Consider the following 19869-nt stretch of genomic DNA (forward strand, 5'->3'; position numbering starts at 1 on the left):
GGTTGCCTCGCCCATGTGGGAGCAACTAAGATTAGGGTCAGCGAATGTTGGCACGTTTTGCGTGCCACTAGCGATATTAATTGAGCTGGGGGAAAAGCGTACGCAAATTTGCCTGACCAGTTCATCCATATCGCATTGCCTTGCGACTGCGGATGTGGGAACCTGGCGGCAAAGTACTGGCATTTTGCGTTTTCACTTGTGGCAAATTGATCTATCTCCGGTTGTCCCCACTGCCGGAAGAATGGTTGGAGCACATTGGGGTGAATCTCCCATTCGTGCATCTGCTGACTGTGACTGCTGAGCAGGTCGGCTATTTGATTGTCCTTGCCTGGTAGGTGTTCTGCCATGAGAAACATGTTCCTCTGGATGGCCCATTTCCCCATGCTTTGAGCTAGGTGAGACAGCTGTGGGGAGCGTGTTCCTCCTTTTTTTTTTTAATGTAATACATAGCTGTCATGTTGTCCGTCCGGATCAACACAGTCTTGTTGCGTAAGTGTTTTTTTTAATGCTTTTAGGGCTAGAAAGACCGCCGTCAACTCCAGAAGGTTGATGTGCATTTTTTCTGATGTATAGTCCATAGTCCCTGAACTGTGTAATGCAGGACATGGGCTCCCCAGCCTAGCAGGGATGCGTCCTCTGTCAGCACTATTTGTGGGACAGGCTCTTGGAACAGTCGTCCTTTGCAAAGGTTTTGTGGATTCCACCAATGCAGAGAGTTGTATGCTCGACTGGTCTCCAACACTAGGTCCTGTAATTGCCCTTGAGCCTGGTTCCACTGCCTTGCTAGGCACTCCTGAAGCGGACGCATGTGTAACCTGGCATGAGGGACTATGAATATGCACGAGGCCATCATGCCTATGAGTTGCATAAACACTCGAGCTGGTAACGAGTGTTGTGGTCTGAACCTTTGGATTAACGTTTGAATTCCGTTTACCCGTGCTGCGTTTGGATAAGCCTTTGCTGCTAGTGTATGTATTGTTGCTCCCAGGTACTGTTGGACGTGGGAAGGTTGCAGGTGCGACTTCGGGTAGTTTAGCGAGAAGCCTAGTTTGTGCAGGAGATGAATGGTTTTTGACATGTGGCTGGCACATTGCTGGACCGATGGCGCTTGTATCAGCCAATCGTCCAGATATGGGTACACATGAATGTGTTGTCTCCTGAGATGTGCCGCCACTGTTGCCAGGCATTTGGTGAACACCCGTGGAGCTGTTACACCGAATGGTAGGACTTTGAACTGGTAGTGCTGTCCTTGAATAGTAAACCTTAGATAGTTTCTGTGAGCAGGGTGTATTGGTATATGAAAGTATGTGTCTTTGAGGTCTAGAGTTGCTAAGAAGTATCCTTGGCGAAGCAGTGTTAAGCCTTGTTGGAGAGTGAGCATATGAAAGTGCTCTGACAGAATGTAGAGGTTGAGGGGCCTGAGGTCTAATATTGGTCTGAGTGAACCGTCCTTTTTTGGAATGAGGAAGTATAGCGAGTATACTCCCATTCCCTGGTGTTGTAGTGGGACTGGTTCTATGGCCCCCTTTTGTAGCATACTGATGACCTCTTGCTGCAGTAATGTTATATGTTCCTGCGACATGGGACTGTGCACGGTGGTATGTTTGGTGGTGTTGACGTGAGTTCTAGGCAATAGCCATGTTGGATAATTTGCCTTACCCACCTGTCTGTAATGATGTTTAACCAGACTGGCAGGAATTGTTGTAGTCTTCCCCCGACCGTTGTTATTTGGTCTGGGGGTAGTGCCAAGAAGTCACTGTCTGGTGTTAGTGGAGGATCTGTTGGCATTGCCTCCACGACCCCTGCCTTTTGTGTTATTTTCTCTGTATCCAGCCCTGTTCGTGTTTTTATTGTATGTGAATTGCGTGTTATTTTTGTAAGTGGAGGATTGCTGCGATGTGTTACCTCGTGCTCCTCCTCTATAACTTGAGCGACGAAAGGAGCCTCTGTGTTGTTGGGACTGAAGGGCTCCCATGGACTTTGCAGTTTCGGTGTCCTTTTTCATTTTGTCCAGAATTGAGTCAACTGCTGGACCAAACAAGAAATCTTGATTTATAGGCTGGTTAAGAATTGTGGCCTGTACTTCATTTTTTAATCCAGATATGCGAAGCCATGCGTGTCTTTCAAGCAGTACGCTTGTGTTAATAGATCTGGCAGCTGTATCTGCCGTGTCTAGGGCACACTTAATGGAGGCATTGGTGATGAGCTTTCCCTCTTGTATAAGTTCATCTGCCTGCTCTTTGTAAGGCTCGGGTAAGTATTGGAGAAGTCCTTCTAAAGTATCATAGTGTGCTCTGTCATATCTGGCCAGCAAGGCCTGTGTATTGGCTATTCTCCATAAGTTTGCTGCCTGAGCTGCTACTTTTTTGCCTGATGCTTCTAAGATCTTAGACTCCTTGTCAGGAGGAGGAGCCTCTCCAGTGGTTTGTGAATTTGCACGCTTTTGTGCGCTGGATACCACCAATGAGTCTAAAGGCAGTTGTCCCCTGATGAATATAGGGTCTACTGGTGCAGCCCTATACTTCTTCTCTATTCTTGGGTTGATGACACGTGCCCTAGCAGTGTCTTTGAAGATGTCATTTGCGTGCTTTAGGACGCCCTTTAACATGGGGAGAGTTTTGACACTTCTTTCTGATGTTGCCAGCGTGTCAAATAGAAATTCCTCTTCTATAGCATCAGAATGCATGTCTACATTATGGTACCTTGCAGCTCTGTCTATTAAGGAGTTAAAAGCCACTGTGTCTTCTGTGGGTGATGGCTTAGCTGGGTATACTGTAGGGTCTGTAATGGGTAGAGCCCCCTCATTGTCTCACTCAACTCCACCCCCCATGGTTGTGTATTGGGGTCTACATATGGGTTTTGTATATCTCCAAAACCCACATCTGCATCCTGATCTTGATCTTGGTTATAGTCAGAGTGTGTAGGTGAATATGGTGTGTCTGGAGTAGCAGGCATAGCTGGAGAGATAGGTTGGAAAAGAATAGGAGAGGTAGCAGAGTCTCTCTTCTTTTTGAGTGGAATTTGAGAAAAGTCTTCACTAGGCAGTGGTCTTTTCTTCCTTTTATAAACAGTCACTTTCCCAGTATTTGGGTCAACATATAGTTTTGACTGATCTTCTGTGGATGGGTCTGGATGGATGATCTCCTCTTCCACAGTCTTTTGCCTTGGCACCGTAGTTTTTGGCTTGACCTTTTTCGGTTCGATGCCTTTACTTGGTTCGATTGCTTTTGGTGCCTGGATTGGTTTTTGAGGCTTGGTGACAGGTTGTCGGTCCGACGTCTTTTACAAGTTTCACCACTGTTTTTGGACCGAGCGGTGTTGTTGTCTCAGATGCGTTTTCTGAGCTTTCGTCTACGGCTCGATGCCCCTGTTTGGATCGATGGGCTTCGGCTCGACCGATTTGGTGTGGTCTACCTTTGGTTTCTGTTTTGGTTCGACGACCGCCTTGGGCGTAGCCCTTTTGCTTTCGTTGACAGGCTTCTTTCCTTTTTCGCCACTCGAACCCGATTTGCTCGACTCCACGGGCTTTGGCTTTGATGGCGATTCGACAGCCTTTGGCTTCGAGGTCGATTCGACAGCCTTTGGCTTTGAGGTCGATTTGACGGCTCTTGGCTTCGAAGGTGTTAAGGGAACCGGTGTCGATGGAACCGGCCTTGGATTACGTGTCTCAGAAGGCTCTTTTTGTGTGTTCTTAGCCGGGCGGTATGGCGGGGTGTAGAACTAGTATCTGGATCTTGGCTAAGGCCTGCTGGCGATGCCTCGACCTGAGTCTCTGATATTGGTGTAGTGTCTGTATGGGGCGGTGTACTCACGGTTCGCCCCTCGTCGTCATCGGAGTCGTCTTCGACAGCTACGATATCTTGTTCGTATTCTTCAACATCGACGATCTGTTCTTCGTCGTTGATATAATATTCAAGGTCGGGTCCGGAGAATTGATCTTCCTCTTGATCCGAGTCTTCGGCTTCAACCAGGTCTTCTTCGTCGTGGAAGATATTCTCGGGCTCCGGTGCCGACCTTTGCATGTCTTGCCATGACGCTCGTCGATTCCGGATCGTTTTTTGGACCGGAACTGGGCACAAGCTAGGCAATTGTCTTCATTATGATCTGGAGACAAGCATTTGTTGCACACTGGATGTTTATCGGTGTGCGGGAACTTCGAGTTGCTCTACGGGCAGTATTTGAAAGGGCTTCGTTCCATCGACCGTCGGTCCACGTGGCGTCGAGAAGGCCCAAGGGCCCGATTCGACGACTTGACTGCAAACTAATATTAAAGGAGGTTATCGGTACCGATCGCGAACAATACCGACGAAAACCGAAGGCCTTTTGGCCTTTTGAAAAGTTTATCTTTATTCCGAACTTGGAGTGCTGGAAAGTACATCCGAACCCAATGGCGGAAAAAAACAATCTGAGCATGGAGAGGATGCCCATGCGCACTGTAGTCCAAGGGAGGAGCCACCTATCTCGTGATACTTCGAAGACTCTTCCAGGACAACAATGTGCAATCATCCAGACCCAACACTTGGCGGCAATCTATGCACAGATATAAATTCAGCAGCCCACATGCCTCGAACATAACAATTACCACTGCCACTTGGGACCACCCCTCTGTGCCATCTGCAAGGAGGCCCAGGACTGCCCGAGCGCAGATTATGAACACCTTCATGCCCCACTGGTGGGCACTGTGGGACATTTACCCCGTCTTCAGCATCAGAGCTCTTCAACGTGCCCAGAAACCAAACTTCTCTTTTGACACTCTAGCGGAGTGCCCTTTTATGGCTGAAAAACTTTCTGCCGTTTTTTTGTCAAATTCACAGCAATCGTGTAACCTTTCAAGGAAAACTGTAACGGTTTATAGAAAAAAACACAGCTTTATTAATACCCACCCAGAGGCTCACACTGAGACAGCTACAGTACAGTATCTTGATGCGTGAAAAGAAAACGACAGAAAAACAACATCATGGAACAAGCATTGTCATAGCCAATTGGTCTCGACTTTGGGACCTTATAAGTGTTGAACCAAGGATATTGTGCTGGATAACTAAACACTTATAAGGTCCTAAAGGCGAGACCTATTGGCTATGCCAATCCTTGTTTTAGAACTGTGAATGTCGATTTCACAGAAAGAGGAGGAGGGACAGAGCTGATGAATCAGCAGTTACATAAAGGATCCGGCAGCAGTAGTGGCATACAGTGTTTACACTTTTCTCTTGGTAGGAGGAAGCCCGAATTTGCCGACGCCACCGGGAGCAGGACCACAGCCCCAGGGAATCACGACGCCAACGCGACGCACCAGGAGGTGCATTTATTCCCTGCAAGGCTCCCGCAGTGCAGGACTCGCGCAGGCAAAGCCTGGCCCAAGGGGCAGGCCCATCCGTGCCCGGAGGAGGCTGGTCCGGGCCTACCATCTTAGTTTTTCCTTCCTGACTCTGGGATTTTCAGTGTTGCGATCCAGCCTTGTGAAGCCACCTGAAAGTAAAAACATTAACTTCCCCCAGTTATATATTCAAGGGAAAGTCATTGATCATAGGCAACAAGGCCCACTTTAGCCCACTGTCGTAATTTTGAACCAGCGTAACCTATGCGCTACACATGATGAAAATGAGTCTACCTGCAACCCATCCTTGGAGAAGATTGGTTCTCAGCCAGCAACAGGAGGGAAGAGGAAACTGGCAGAGGTTGATTACAGATTTAAGGGCCACTCACCGCGGGTTAAGAGAACTAAACAAACCCACATAACAGGCAATGCATGTAGATCTTTCACAAGAGGAGGAAGAAGTGCCGCACATGAAGGAATGGACACCTCTATTGAAAAGTTCAGTAAAATAGTACAAGAGGCTCTGGCACCCATTTTATCTCGTTTAGTCTGTATAGAAGAGCAACTTGCCCCAGCACTGCAGGATTTAGGAAATAATTTGGCAACTAACAAACAGAATTAAAGGGCCACCCAAAGTTAGTAACACAGATCAAAGTGTACATGATGCTCTTTCTGGTGCCCCTTTGGATTGGATGGCCCCTATAGGTGTAACACCTACTTCAAGTACTCAAAGTAAGAGGGTCTCTTCCCAAGTGCCCCCCACCCCCATATTAACTCTCCGGTTCAGACATCATAGGAACCTGTGCCCCATGGGAATCTCCACGGGAATAGCCGAAAGGTGGAACATGGGGTCACAAATCGATCAAGACCAGGCATGTTGTATGGGGGTAATCCTCCACAAGGAAATACAAATATTAATGGCCTAGTGCATGGTTCCGTAAGTGGGGGTGTAAAAAACATTAAATCTGCCCTGGACTGTACACCATATACACTGATCCTGAGGGGATTCCCCCTCTTACCCCTGGTCACCAAGAAAGCTGTCCAAGCTTCATTGATAAATTAGCTCACTGTTGCTTTAAGAAAATGCTGTCCCAGATACATCAGTTTGAATACATCATCATGTCAAGGCAGGTGAGCTGGTTGGGTTACACTGGCAAATCTGTGGAAGGGGATTGTGTGGTGCTTAATTTGAGTGACGCCAGGTGTGTGCAGTTTGCCTTAAAGCATCTTAGAGACAACCCAGGCGAACTGATAAAGGCTTGCCCATTGTTTTTTTTTATCCCCTCCATCAATGGTCTATCTTGAGACAACAGCCCCCACGGTTAGGCTTGAACATATAGTCCTCTCCTTTTACTCACCTGAACCGCTTTGATGCTCTTTCAGGACTTACTGTTATCGAATGACTGTTCAAACAATCTGGACAGCCAGTCGAGAAGAGAAGAATGGGCTAGCAATACATCAACCTAGAGAGAGACTCATATGATGGTGACCCTGTTACCAAAGGGATGTAGATCCAGCTGGCACCACTCCGTATACATCCATCATTACTAATATGAATGTCGATAACCCTGAAAAACCATCTCTCCCTCTACATCAATACCCGAAGGTAACCCTTTAGGGGAGGGGACCGGCCTAGTAGCTCATGCCATTATGTCTGCTATTAACAGTACACCAGTGGGTTTGGTTGATGAAGGACATACGACTCTTCCTCGTAAAATTATTTCCTGGAACACTGCATGAATTCGCCACAAACTAACCAATGAGGTATGGTTCAAGTACACGAGGGGCTTTGACATCTTCTGTCTCCAGGAAACTTGGTATGGGGATGACATCGTACTGGATGGTTATCGTTCTTCCACTATACCTTCTACGGCAGGGAGGGCTAAAGGAGGGTTGGTGTTGGTAATCTCGGTAAAATATGGGTCCATAAAAGCCCTTGGCATAGGTTCTTTAAATCTGACACAGGTTAAGATACTTTTGGTGAATTGGTATTATAACATCTTTAACGAAAATTCCTGACACAGAATTCCTGTTATTGAAGCCCTACAGGCCTAAATTACTAAACATTTGCGGGAAGTGGCAGCCATTATGTATCTTTTGGGTGGTGGTTTTTTACTGCAATACTTGCGGGTTTAGTGCCCAACGAGCCTGCGGGCTGTTGGACACAGAGGGTCAGCCTCAGCCGCACTTAACCCACACACTGCATGGCGAGGCCTTAAATACCATCATCATTGAGAATGATCTAGGCCCGATTAATAACTTGGCCTGTAGTTCCTCACCCCAGTGCCCCACATATGTTAGAGTTGTCAGGTTATGTTTTTTTTGATTATACGTTTATTTCAAGGAAGCTTTTGCCGTTCGTCAGCGATCTCGAGGAACAAGTCGGGAACCATGGACAATAGAGAAGAAAACACGCAGCAACAAGTTGACTCTCAAAACAAAAGCGAGGAGCCCCTCGCTGGAGCAGGCCTGCATGGCAGAGAGTCGGCACTAACAGCAGTGGCTGCCTTCAGAGATCGCAATTCTCCCCAGTTCTCAGAGGACACCACCATGCAATCATACTCAGAGAACAGTCTCGCTTTGTTTCCCTCTATCACCCCACCGACTGTAACTGACCTATTTGGTTGATAGTGTCCTTCCACATGGCTACCTTCAAGTTCAAGTTCAAGAATTTGTATAGCGCACTACTCACCCAGAGGGTCTCAAGGCGCTTGAGGGAGGGTGGGTGCATTACTTATCGAAAAGCCAGGTTTTTAGCTGCTTTCTGAAGGAGAGGTGGTTCTGTGTGAGGCGGAGGTGAGTGGGGAGAGAATTCCAGGTTTTGACTGCTAAGTAGGAGAAGGATCTTCCTCCCATGGTGGATCTATTGATGCGCAGAATTGCGGCGAGGGCTTGATTGGATGATCGTAGTTGGCGGGTGGGTGTGTAGAAGGACAGTCTTGTGTTGAGGCATTCGGGTTCTAGGTCGTAGAGGGCCTTGTGTGCGTGGGTGAGGAGACAGAACGTTATTCTTTTGTTGACGGGGAGCCAGTGGAGGTCTTTCAGGTGACCGGAAATGTGAGCTTGACGGGGGATGCCCAGTATGAGTCTGGCTGAGGCGTTTTGGATGCGTTGGGAGTTTTTTCTGTAATTTGGCTGTGGTTCCGGCGTAAAGGGTATTGCCACAATCCAGTCGGCTAGTGACCAGTGCGTGGGTGACTGTCTTTCTTGTTTCGGCGGGGATCCAACGGACGATTTTTTTGAGCATGCGTTGGATGTTGAAGCATGAAGATGAGACGGCGTTGACTTGTCTGGTCATCGAGAGGGAGGGGTCCAGGATGAAGCCCAGGTTACGTGCGTGATCTGTAGGTATGGGTGCTGTACCCAGGGCCGGTGGCCACCATGAGTCGTCCCAGGATGAGGGGGATGATCCTAAGATGAGGACTTCCGTTTTGTCCGAGTTTAGTTTTAAACGGTTGTTCTTCATCCATTCGGCTACTTCTTTCATTCCTTCGTGTAGATTGGTTTTGGCGGTGTTTGGGTCTTTAGTGAGGGAGAGGATCAGCTGGGTGTCGTCTGCGTAGGAGATGATGTTGAGGTTGTGTTGTCGCGCGATGCATGCGAGGGGACTCTTGTAAACGTTGAAGAGGGTGGGACTGAGTGATGATCCTTGTGGTACGCCGCAGATGACTTCGGTGGCCTCTGATTTGAATGGGGGGGAGGCGGACTCTCTGGGTTCTTCCGGCGAGGAACGAGATGATCCAGTCCAGTGCTTTTCCTTGTATTCCGACGTTGCTGAGGCGTTGTATGAGGGTGCTACGACAGACTGTGTCGAAGGCGGCGGAGAGGTCGAGTAGGATGAGGGCGACTGTTTCTCCGTTGTCCAGTAGCGTCCGGATGTCGTCTGTAGCTGCGATGAGGGCGGTTTCGGTGCTGTGTTTGGCTCGGAAGCCGGACTGTGAGGGGTCGAGGGTTTGTTGGATTCAAGGAAGGCGGCAAGCTGACTATTGACTGCTTTCTCAATGACTTTGGCAGGGAATGGGCGGAGTGAGATGGGGCGGTAGTTCTTAAGTTCAGAGGGGTCTGCTGTGGGTTTCTTCAGAAGGGCGCTGAGTTCGGCATGTTTCCAGCTTTCCGGGAAGGTAGCAGAGTTGAAGGAACAGTTGATGACATCGCAGAGATGGGGTGCGATGATGGAGTCTGCTTTGTTGAAAATGTGGTGGGGACATGGGTCGGTTGGTGAACCTGAGTGGATGGAGTTCATCAGGCGGATGGTGTCTTCAGTGGTGATGGGGTTCCAGGTGCAAAGGTTGTGAGAGTGCTGTTTTGGTTCGGAGGTGGGTGGAGTGGACTGTTCTTCGGATTGGTTTTCAAAGCTGTTATGTATGTTGGCGATTTTGTTGTGGAAGAAAGAGGATAAGAGTCGCAGAGGTCTTGGGAGGGAGTGATGTCGTTGGTGCCGGCGGTGGGGTAGGTAAATTCTTGGACGATGTTGAATAGTTCCTTGCTGTTGTGGGCGTTGTTGTCGAGTCGATCCTTGAATGCTGATTTCTTGGTGGATCGGATCAATTGGTGGTGTTTGCGGGTGGCGTCCTTGAGGGTGGTCAGGTTGTCAGTGGTTGGGTTTTTTGTCCAGGTTTTCTCGAGAGTACGACATAACTTCTTGGATTTCTTAAGGTCATCGTTGAACCAGGGGGCCTTTTTGTTACCTTGTTTGATCTGGTGGTTTTTCAAGGGTGCTAATTCGTCAGCGCTGTGGGTGATCCATTGTGTGAGTTTGGTGGTGGTTTGGGTCCGATGATATGGCAGGAGGGTTTTGGTTAAGCGATGTGAAGAGTTGGTCGGTGGTGATTTTGTTCCAGTTTCTTTGAGGAATAGGTTGTGGGGGTTGTGGGTTGTGGTCTTTTTGTAGCTGAAGTGAACGCAGCTGTGGTCCGTCCAATGGAGAGCTGTGGTGTGATCGAAGGAGATGTGTTTGCTGGAGGTGAAGATAGGGTCGAGCGTGTGTCCGGCAAGGTGGGTGAGGGTGTCAACAAGTTGTTTGAGTCCGAGATTGGCCAGGTTGTCCAGGAGGGTGGCGGTGTTGCTGTCGTTTTTCTTTTCCAGGTGGAAGTTGAGGTCTCCCAGCAGAATGTAGTTCTCGGAGGTGAGGGCATGTGGGCTGATGAAGTCAGTGATGCCTTCGTTGAATTGTGTGAGGGTTCCTGATGGTCTGTAGATGAGGGTGCCTCTAAGTGTGGTCCTGGGGTCGGTGTGGATTTGGAAGTGAAGGTGTTCGGCGGTAGCGAGGGTACCGTCGGAGCTGGTCGTGATTCGGATGGTGTTCTTATGGACGATGGCGATGCCTCCTCCTGTTTGGTTGGTGCAGTCTTTTCGGATGATCTTGTAAGCGTCCGGGATGGCTATGGCGATGTCGGGGGCTGAGGAGGCGTTCAGCCAGGTTTCTGTAAGGAAAGCGACGTCAGGCGATGCAGTGTCGTGTAGGTCCCAGAGTTCAGTGGCGTGTCTGTGGACCGAGCGGGTGTTCAGCAGGATGCACTTCAGGTGGTTAGAGTGGGAGCTGTGTTTGGAGTTCGTGGATTTTGTGTGGGTGCTGACGCAGGCGAATTTGCAGGAGTGGCAGGCGAAGGGTCCATGGGTGTGTCCTGGGGCAGCTTCGTAGCATTGTGGTGTGCGTCCGGGGTTAAGGGCAAAGAGGGTAGCGGCGTCATATGGTATGCGGGTGGAGTGGGTTTTGCGAGGACCAGGGGGTCTGGCGCTGGTCGCGGTCCAGGCGCGGATGGGCGTAGACGGGCTTACCTTTGGCGCACCTTCGGCGCGCATGGATATAGAGAGGTTTTAAAATCCATTGTGGAGATGTAAGGTATCATATATATTCTTCTACCCTTATCCCAGCTTCTCGAAACCACTAATAAAGATTCATGGTCCGGTCAGTTACGTAGCTGCATGCAACCCTGTGCATTATGCTAGGAGCAGGAAGCGAAAGCATATCGAGATCGAAACAATGTTCACACAGTTGTGTATATTGTTTGGACCAGCATAGTTTTCAGGTTGGTTCTAGTATTGGGAGTTAATATGGGTTTCTGGCTTACCCCACACTATACTTCACACATTACCCACCAGACGATCCCAGGTATATTCAAGAACCGAGCATACAAGCACATGGCCATGCTGGGAAAGTATACTATAGTCACCTTGAACGTCAGAGGGATGTGATCGGTACATAAACGCCACAGGATTCATAACTAATTGAATAGCCGATAGGCACAGTTTGCCCTGCACATTTTTCTACTCAATTATTATAATCTGTATTCTCTGTTTTCGCATGATTAATACCTTTTTGTTGGAATAGGTTGATAGCCGTGTTGTGGGGTTTTTTCCAGGATGCTTGCAGAATATACAGCCTTTTTTTCCCTCGAGTTTCTGCAGACAGGGAAAGAGGTGGGGGGATTGTGCAGCTTTTGAGCACAAGTACAGAGAGACTGCTGTGATACGAAGTGCGGAATGAACACAGAATTAGATGCTTGAAGTCTAAGTCTAAGTTTTATGTTTTTACTAACAGGCTTTGTAAAGTTTTCATTTGTCCTACGCATTTATTTCTCTTCATGGGAGATTTTGTAATTATTAAAAATTGATCTAGCTATATGTTGAACACACCCTTACATTATATTTCATGAGCACTTTCAGAGCCCTGACTGTCTCTTATGTCTCATTTTCCATAGAAAATAAGTTTTTCTTCCTTTATGGGGCACTTTTTGTACAATATGCATTGTGGGAGTATGTTTGAGCTGTTGTTTCTATTTCTGTTATTTCTGCTCCTGCCATGTTTCCCAGGCTGTGTAGGCTATGGCACATTTTGCTTTCCGTTGTCCCTGATATTTGTGGCCATTATAACTGTTAGTACACCAGACTCGCATATTGCCTTAGCGTTTGTTTTTTCCTTGCTAACGCGTATACTTGTGGCATGGCCAGCAGTGATGATAATGTTGGTTATTTCTGCTGTTCTTTCCACTGTTTATCATCCCCCGATATTAGTGAGTACTGGGACACAGGTATGTGGATTTGAGGCTAGAGACTGGATGCAAATGGACGTACGTGTGTGATCTGAGGTGGGAAATGCAGAAGGGAGGGAACGAGCTATTTCAGTTGCTGCCGCCAGGTGAAAGATGAGAGAGTGAAGGTATTTCTAGATTTTAGTGGGCACGATTTGTGTCTTAAAAGGGGGATTTGATTCTTTGCTTGCAGATTAATTTTTACTGTTTTTTTTTTACAATAGCGACTTGGCTGTAGACATCTGGAAGTATTTGGTCTACTTTGCCTCTTTCTGTTACATATTTAACATAGCACAGTGTTATGAGTGTTGTGGTGGGTGTTTCAGATGCATTAGTTGTAGCACATGTTTTGTGCCCTCTTGCTTTGATTATTGGTCCTTGTTACTGTGGGTTTTCCGTTTGCGCTCATGTCTGATTATGGTGAGACTGTGATGGGTTTGGTATCTTACTATTATTGCCTTTTGGCAATTGAATGTCTGATGTTGGGTCTTAATGTAAGTAGTACATAGTGTTTGCCCCCCACCCTGATTGTCGGATACAATGGGTGGGGCAGCGAGCCTTGTTGTGTATGATACAGGATTTGGTTGAGAAAGGTGTTGGTGATAAGACGACTGTTAAATTGTAATTGTCCCATTATTTTGATTGTGTCTACAATTTTGTGACTGACTGATGTGCAGCTCATGAAAATGTGGTTTTCCAACCTTCTGCTGTTCTAGCCATTGCTATGCTTCTGTTAATGGTTCTTTATGCTGCTCAATATTTTTCTTTCACTGATCTACAATACATTCTTTGGCGGTACTATTTATTTCAATAAAAGGTCTTTATCCGGATTCACATTGACTGGTAGAAGACATATGCTCCGCTGAGCTTCTTAGGACTAGGAAAAAAGACAGAGCATCCATAAAAATGTTTAAAAAGGGTAGTTCCTTGCTCATTGTTTCAGCCACACAGCAAACTTGTAGGGACAGTACAGTTAAATAGTGTTACACCTGGCATCCTTGGCTTGGGTTTCCTGACTTTTTGCCTCTACCCCCTATGTTTTTGATGCTGTGCTGGATTTCGTTTTTGCTGGCTTAGATGCTTTGGACACTTTGCTGCTGCTGATCAGTGTCACAGTGCCAGGGCTCCCTGTGTAAATTGATATTGTGCTTGGTTCTCCCTGATTGGCAGATTTGTTTTACCAGTAGATCTCTAGTGAAGTGCACGGAGTGTGCCAGAGTTGGTAAATCAATTGCTACTAGTGGGCTTGCTGTGCTGATTGTGCCACCCACATGAGTAGCCTGGAAAAGATGCCTAATGCCTGCCACCGCAGTGCCTGCGCGCAGTTTGTACTGCAAAGGCGGTCATGGTGGCCATGATGGTGGCCGTCTCCATAAGACAATCGATTGGACTCGATTTAGCCAATGATCTTACAGTTATGGTACACCATGCTGTGAACATGCCCTTGAAAAACAGCGACACAGCACCTTACCAGTGCACGTCTAACTGGCTATAAATTAGCCCTGTTCACCAAAAAATAGCCCTGGTCGCCAAAAATGTCATGATTAAAAGAAATGCCACCTTGAAGTCAGCCATGTTACTGCCCCTCCCTTCTGTCAACTGATGGAATTGGAACTGAAAAGGAGATGAAAGGATGGGTAGACTTGACTGATGTTCCCTTATCTATTCCTTAAGGGGAACTATAGGTTGATGGCTCTTGTTTAAATTCCTAGGTGGCATCACCACTATTGCTCAGGTTACCGCAACACTACATACAGTCGCAGAGACATCACAAGTCCCTTATTAGTTAGCCTGAGTAACTGGGTTGTGAAAAGTAAGTAAGTGTAGTGCCCACCGGAAAGTAACTGATGATGTGGGAAGGAATAATGATTTTGCAGATCACACAGCTAAGGAAAATTACCAAGATGAAATGAAAAGAATGTTTGTAGCAGGATCTGCTGGGTGGGTACCGGAAGTCACAATGTTTAAGTTGAAAGTAGGGCACATTTGAAGGGACGAGGAATGGTGAATTAATAGGTTAGGGAGAAAAAAAAAAAAAAGAATGCTGATGTATTTCCCACGGTTATGATGAGACATTGGCCAGCCGTGTACTGTATGGTGCGCATGACGCAAAATACTAGGAAGGGTACCTGTATGCCCCATGTAATTTCGCACCACACATTTTCCCTTTTTGATGTTTTTTCAGATGAAGGATATAGGAATAGACAGATATAATAATTCAAAGGACGCCCTGATTGAAACAAGTATATAACGTTTTATCCTTGCCAGTTAACCGAAAGATTGCATTCTATTCACTAATTGGTCTGGGACGCCCAGTAGTCACATCAGAGGGGCCCAGACGCAATGTACAGCCTGGCTGCTCGTTATGGACCATCCACTTGAATAAGATTGAGGAGGAGCTGCAGAGCAAAGAAGTGCTGGACGAGACAGGACCACCAAAAGAAAGGAAAAAAAGAGTGGCTATCCAGGAGCCCCAGCCTGATGGCTAAACCAAGTGGCAGAAATTCCAGGATGAGTCCCTTAAGGTAGTCAACCATGCCTCACATCCAAACTATGTATGAGAACAATTTGTTTTCTTTCCATTAAGTAATGATTTCTTGAGACCTATGTAGTTGAATGACTATGCCATATTTGCGTTTAGGAAGATAAGCCTCATTGGCGTCATCAAGGGTGCTGCGGCTGAAGGTGGGTTAATGCTATGGTTGAACTTAAACCACAAATAAAGCTGATTCCTGTATGTATTTCGCACATAAAACAATAAAAAAAATTAGGAATTCTAATACACAATTGCTTACCCCAAAGTGTAGGTTTTCAGCATCATGGCTATCTTGGCAAGTATTAATATGCTTTCTTAAAGATTTAACTGCAGTCAAGCTGGGAAACCCCAAAATGTTTTCAGGTAGTTGGCCCCAGAGACAATCAGAGTGTCTGTCTTACCCTTGGTGCAATGACAACAATTTAGCATTTTCGCATGTGAAAGGGCATTTAGCAGAGAAAAGGAGTTACAAATCCTAGGATCCTTGGCTCATCTCACAAAAATAATGTGGATAGCCACCCTCATCTTTCTGTGCACTCCCTGTGTCTTTTCTAAACAATGAAATATGCACTCTAATACGAGAATATACTGAGATGAGTCAGTATTACACAAAATATTAGGACGGTTATCAGGTTTTTCTGCCTATGCAATTTCAAAATTTTTAGTTTTAGCCTTATCGCTTTCCAGCATTTGTTTTCTTTGTTTGTTGGAGGTCTTCTTTAAAAAGTGTGATTTTGTGAAAGTCATTATAAATGCACCTGGCTCTCTATCAGTTCGCTCATCTAATTTCCATTTTGCTTAATGCAACTAAGCTGTCAAGCAGCTTTGCCCCTTCATCAGACAGCTCTCGAGAATGTGCTATATATCTAAAAAGGGTGCTTATGGTAACATGGCTTCTAATAAAGAAATGTGTTCTCCGGGTTTTAATCTTTTCCCTTTCTATCACTCAGAACGTCCTCCTTTATGGTCTGTACCTCCTCCCACTTACTTTTAAATGCCCTAATGCACATGCACTCACACCATCAAGGATACTTTCAGTTTTGGCAAGAAGGCAAGCAACAATCAGTACTTTTCTGAAACATTATTTTTTTACAGTAAATGAAAATAACAATTAGGATAAGCGAAACAATACCAACACCTAGCAAAGACGTAGGCTTCCAGTTTTAGAAGAGTGTGTTTGTAAGCCTGTTCCCCCCCTCCAACACCAGCCTCGCCCCCAAAGGTACTGACAGGACAAACATTCTGACTCAGGCAATTTAGTTATCAGCATTGCCCTGCTTCCTGTTAGTATGGGTGAGATTTGGGATTGCAGCATATCTTAAAATAAAGTTATATTTTTGCAGTGGCTTAATCCTGCATATACTCTGTTGGTTGGATATGATTTCAAGTCTTGGTGCACAATCAAAGACCAGCACTAACAATGCTACTCTTTTAAAACTGCTTTAAAGCAAACACACTTCCATTTTCAAAATGTACACCACTTTATAACACTATATTAGGAAAGCAATAATAGAAAATATGGAGTGCGTACAATAAGCTTTACAAGTCGATTTGTGAACTCCGCTAAGTGTGGATTTCTCTTACCTTACTTAGCTGTTCGGCAAAATGTATAGCTGTTTTTGTATGGAGTGTGACAGGTCCTGTTCTTACTCTAGAGACACCATCAGCTAACGCCATAAATATAATTAGCTATGAAGGAAGGAAGAAAAGTTAGTTATCTTCGAATACATTAAACTAAGACGACAAACTTTTAAAATAAAATGTCCATCCGGGCCCCAAAATCTTCACCTGGTCCTGCAGAAATTCATCCACACATCCACCATGGCGTAAATTTCTAAGCAACATGTCTGCAGCATCCCCTGCAACCTTCTCTGGTGAAACACCTAGAATGACAAAAAAGCGATCAAACAATAGGGCTAAAGGATTCAAACTGTTACTCATTTACATTTTAATTTTGTGGCTCGAAATCCAAGAAACATATACAATTAGCATATTAAAATAACCATTAACACAGGAATCAGTTTAAAGGGAGAACAGGTCTTGTAGTGTGTCAGCATGCACAATTGCTCCCTTTTCCTCTGACCTTTTTCTTTTTTTTTTTTAAATAAACTAACAGTTGCTGGATCAAACAACATTGATTTCCTTCTCATAAGACAATGTGTAAAAAAGTGGAACCTGGAAACAAATCAGCAGTAGTAGATACTTTGAAATTTGTGTACAACTCAGGTATATGGAATCTAAGAGGTTTTCAAATTAGCAGCCTTTGGTAACAGTGACACTACACGCTTCAAGTAATAAAAGTTGCTTTCCATCTACTTTCATTTGGTATTCTGAACACACATGCACATTTCACCAGCTTAAAATTGATCCATACATCACACTCTTTAATGTGAATGTCAGCAAAGTACTGAGAGGTAAAGAGTTTCTTATTGAATTAAAAAGCCCATTTATATGGACGCAAGTGGTTTATGATGTTTGAATCAAACTGGGGTTAGCAGAAAGCTGTATGCCCTTGACCAAAATCTATGTGATTACAAAACACGTCATTAGAATTTTATAAGGTCTGAAATAAGTATTTGGAAACTTTAGACTGACTATTCTCACTAGTATAATAAGGTAATGTATGCCTCAAATATTTAAGTGGTGTTTCTGGGCTAAAAATGTGCTAAAAATGTAGTTTGTTATACGTTTTTTTTAATGAAATTCTATAAAACAATAAACTTCCATTAGAATGCCTTACTAAAAATAACAAATGCTCAGCCCATAAGAAAGCCAAAACAAACTTTAAATTACTAAGTCAACATACAGTTAGAAGATAACCACATTTAGCGTTTGAGCAAGTTATTTAAATAATGTGATTGCAAATTAACTAAGAATAATAAAAGAGGAAGGTCACATGTTTGGAAAATAAAGCTTAGATTGGAAAACGACCTTCATATGGCAGGAGTTTCCAAATTCTGTTGAGCACATCTTGATCCTGGGTCACTGACACTACACGACATGTTCACCAGATGTCAATCTATAATTTTAAAATAGATTTCCTGTTCTAAAGAGTATTTTTACTGTTTATGTTTTATAGATTTTGTTTAACCTTCTGAGCGCAGTTAAAAAACAGAACTATCTTAAGACAGTACGATTTCTCTTTGGTGCTATGGCAGAGAGACAGTACATGCTCTTTTTGTTTAATTTTGTAATATTTTTAGAGTCAATAAGAATACAGATTAGTGTGGCAGCTGATGATCAACACTCACTAGTTGGCTTCAGGAGCAAGTCCATACATCCATACTGGTTTAGATTTAGGAGCAGATTGTAATTTGTTGTGTTGAATAACCTTTGCCAAAATGGTGACTGCTTGGGAGAACCCTGGGAAGATATTTGACTAGGGACATCAATGTCAAGTTCTTTTCATCCCCTATGTTTTATTCTTTGTTTGTTTACAAATAATTTGTTTTTTGCAAGAATTCTTGAGATATGTTTTCAATGAACAATTAATTTGTGCTGCTCTGAAGATAGAGCTATTCAGAAAAATACTCTTTCTAGTAACTCCAGGACTAGTAGCGATATCCTGGAATGCTCTTCTTCATGACGGACGACCCATGTATGTATTACATAACATAAATTAGGGTGGCACAATTGTATTCCCAGCAGACCTGAATCCCAGCATGTCTGTTTGACTACATCCCTTTGATTTTTTTTGTTTTTTTAGCTTTCCTAGAATTAGAAAGCAGAAGGCTTAAAGTGGACCGACCATAATGAACAAAGTGTCTTCAAAGGATAAAATGTACCTGTAACAATCTGTTTACAGTGTTGTAGAGTAGAATTATATGCCTTTTCCTGCCAGCTAGTGTTAGGGTTCAAAATATTACAACTTGTTTTTGTTCAAAGCTTTGTTTCGGTCATATATCAAATGAGTAATGACTCTAGATAACTACCCTGAAATCCACAATGCACAAGGAATCAGTCTCTAATTTTGCATTTTACATATCGGAAAAGGAATCTGTGTTTCTTACAGATATGTGTACAATCTCCTAATATAGTAAAGAGTAATTTCTGACCTGTAGAGGTGAGAGGGTTACATCTACACCATTGTAAACTTCAAATTGTTTGTTTTGGCTAAGTAATATTGCTTGTTGGCAGCAAGTGTTACGGATCTCATGCTGTGCAGAGACAGCAATGCTGTACCCTTTTCCTCTTATGCGAAGCTAGCAGATGAAGCAAAATCTTTAAAACCATCTCATCAACTTGTGCCAGGTTTCTAGCTTGTATAGCCATGCAATAATATATTGTAAATGAGTAGACGGAGGTGCATGTAGCTGGTCTAGAAAGGTTAACTAAAAGAATGTTTCTCAAAAACACAACGACCCTTATCTTGCGAAAACATCACTTAGGCAGATCTAAAAATGCTAATTTTGATCTTGCACAACAAATCGAAATACATCAAACAGGTAATCTAACAAGGCCTGCTTTGCTTTGATGCGAGTATGTAAAAGCAGTAACATGTTTTTTTTTTGTTCCTGATAGGCTTAGTTGATCAATGTATAGTTCACAAGTGTTTTTTAACAACATATGATCAAAAGGATGAGAGTCTGGAGAACAATATAACAGACTGGAAAGGCTCTGGATGGTGTACAGAGCGTATAATTAACTCCTGAAATAGAATGAAATGAGATGCAAGTCCATTGAACAGTGATAACATGAAAGCTCTCTAGTGAGAATGGATTTGAACATACATACATGTATATATATATATATATATATATATATATATATATATATATATATATACACATGTATATATATATATATAATATATACATAAATGTTAATATGCGAGTGTGTATATATATATATATACACACACACACATATATATATATATATATATATATATACACACATATACATATACACACACACACATTTGTATATGTGTGTGTATATAGCAGAAGTCCTGTCGTAAAGACAGCACCACCACTGCACCTGAAAGT

The 19869-nt window shown here is 44.3% G+C and overlaps 1 protein-coding gene across 2 annotated transcripts in view; it reads right to left on the bottom strand.

Moving 5' to 3' along the window:
- RTCA (RNA 3'-terminal phosphate cyclase) overlaps nucleotides 1-19869 on the bottom strand; it is a 197134-nt gene that overhangs the window by 7858 nt on the left and 169407 nt on the right. For both annotated transcript variants that reach the window (XM_086954464.1, XM_086954470.1), the window contains 2 exons: nucleotides 16670-16764; nucleotides 16466-16570 (listed from right to left, as the gene is read on the bottom strand). In XM_086954464.1, coding sequence (XP_086810590.1) covers nucleotides 16466-16570; nucleotides 16670-16764 — 200 coding nt within the window. The remainder of the gene's footprint in view (nucleotides 1-16465; nucleotides 16571-16669; nucleotides 16765-19869) is intronic.

Source organism: Lissotriton vulgaris, chromosome 1_1 (assembly GCF_964263255.1).
Source record: "Lissotriton vulgaris chromosome 1_1, aLisVul1.2, whole genome shotgun sequence".
Taxonomy (NCBI): Eukaryota; Metazoa; Chordata; class Amphibia; order Caudata; family Salamandridae; genus Lissotriton; species Lissotriton vulgaris.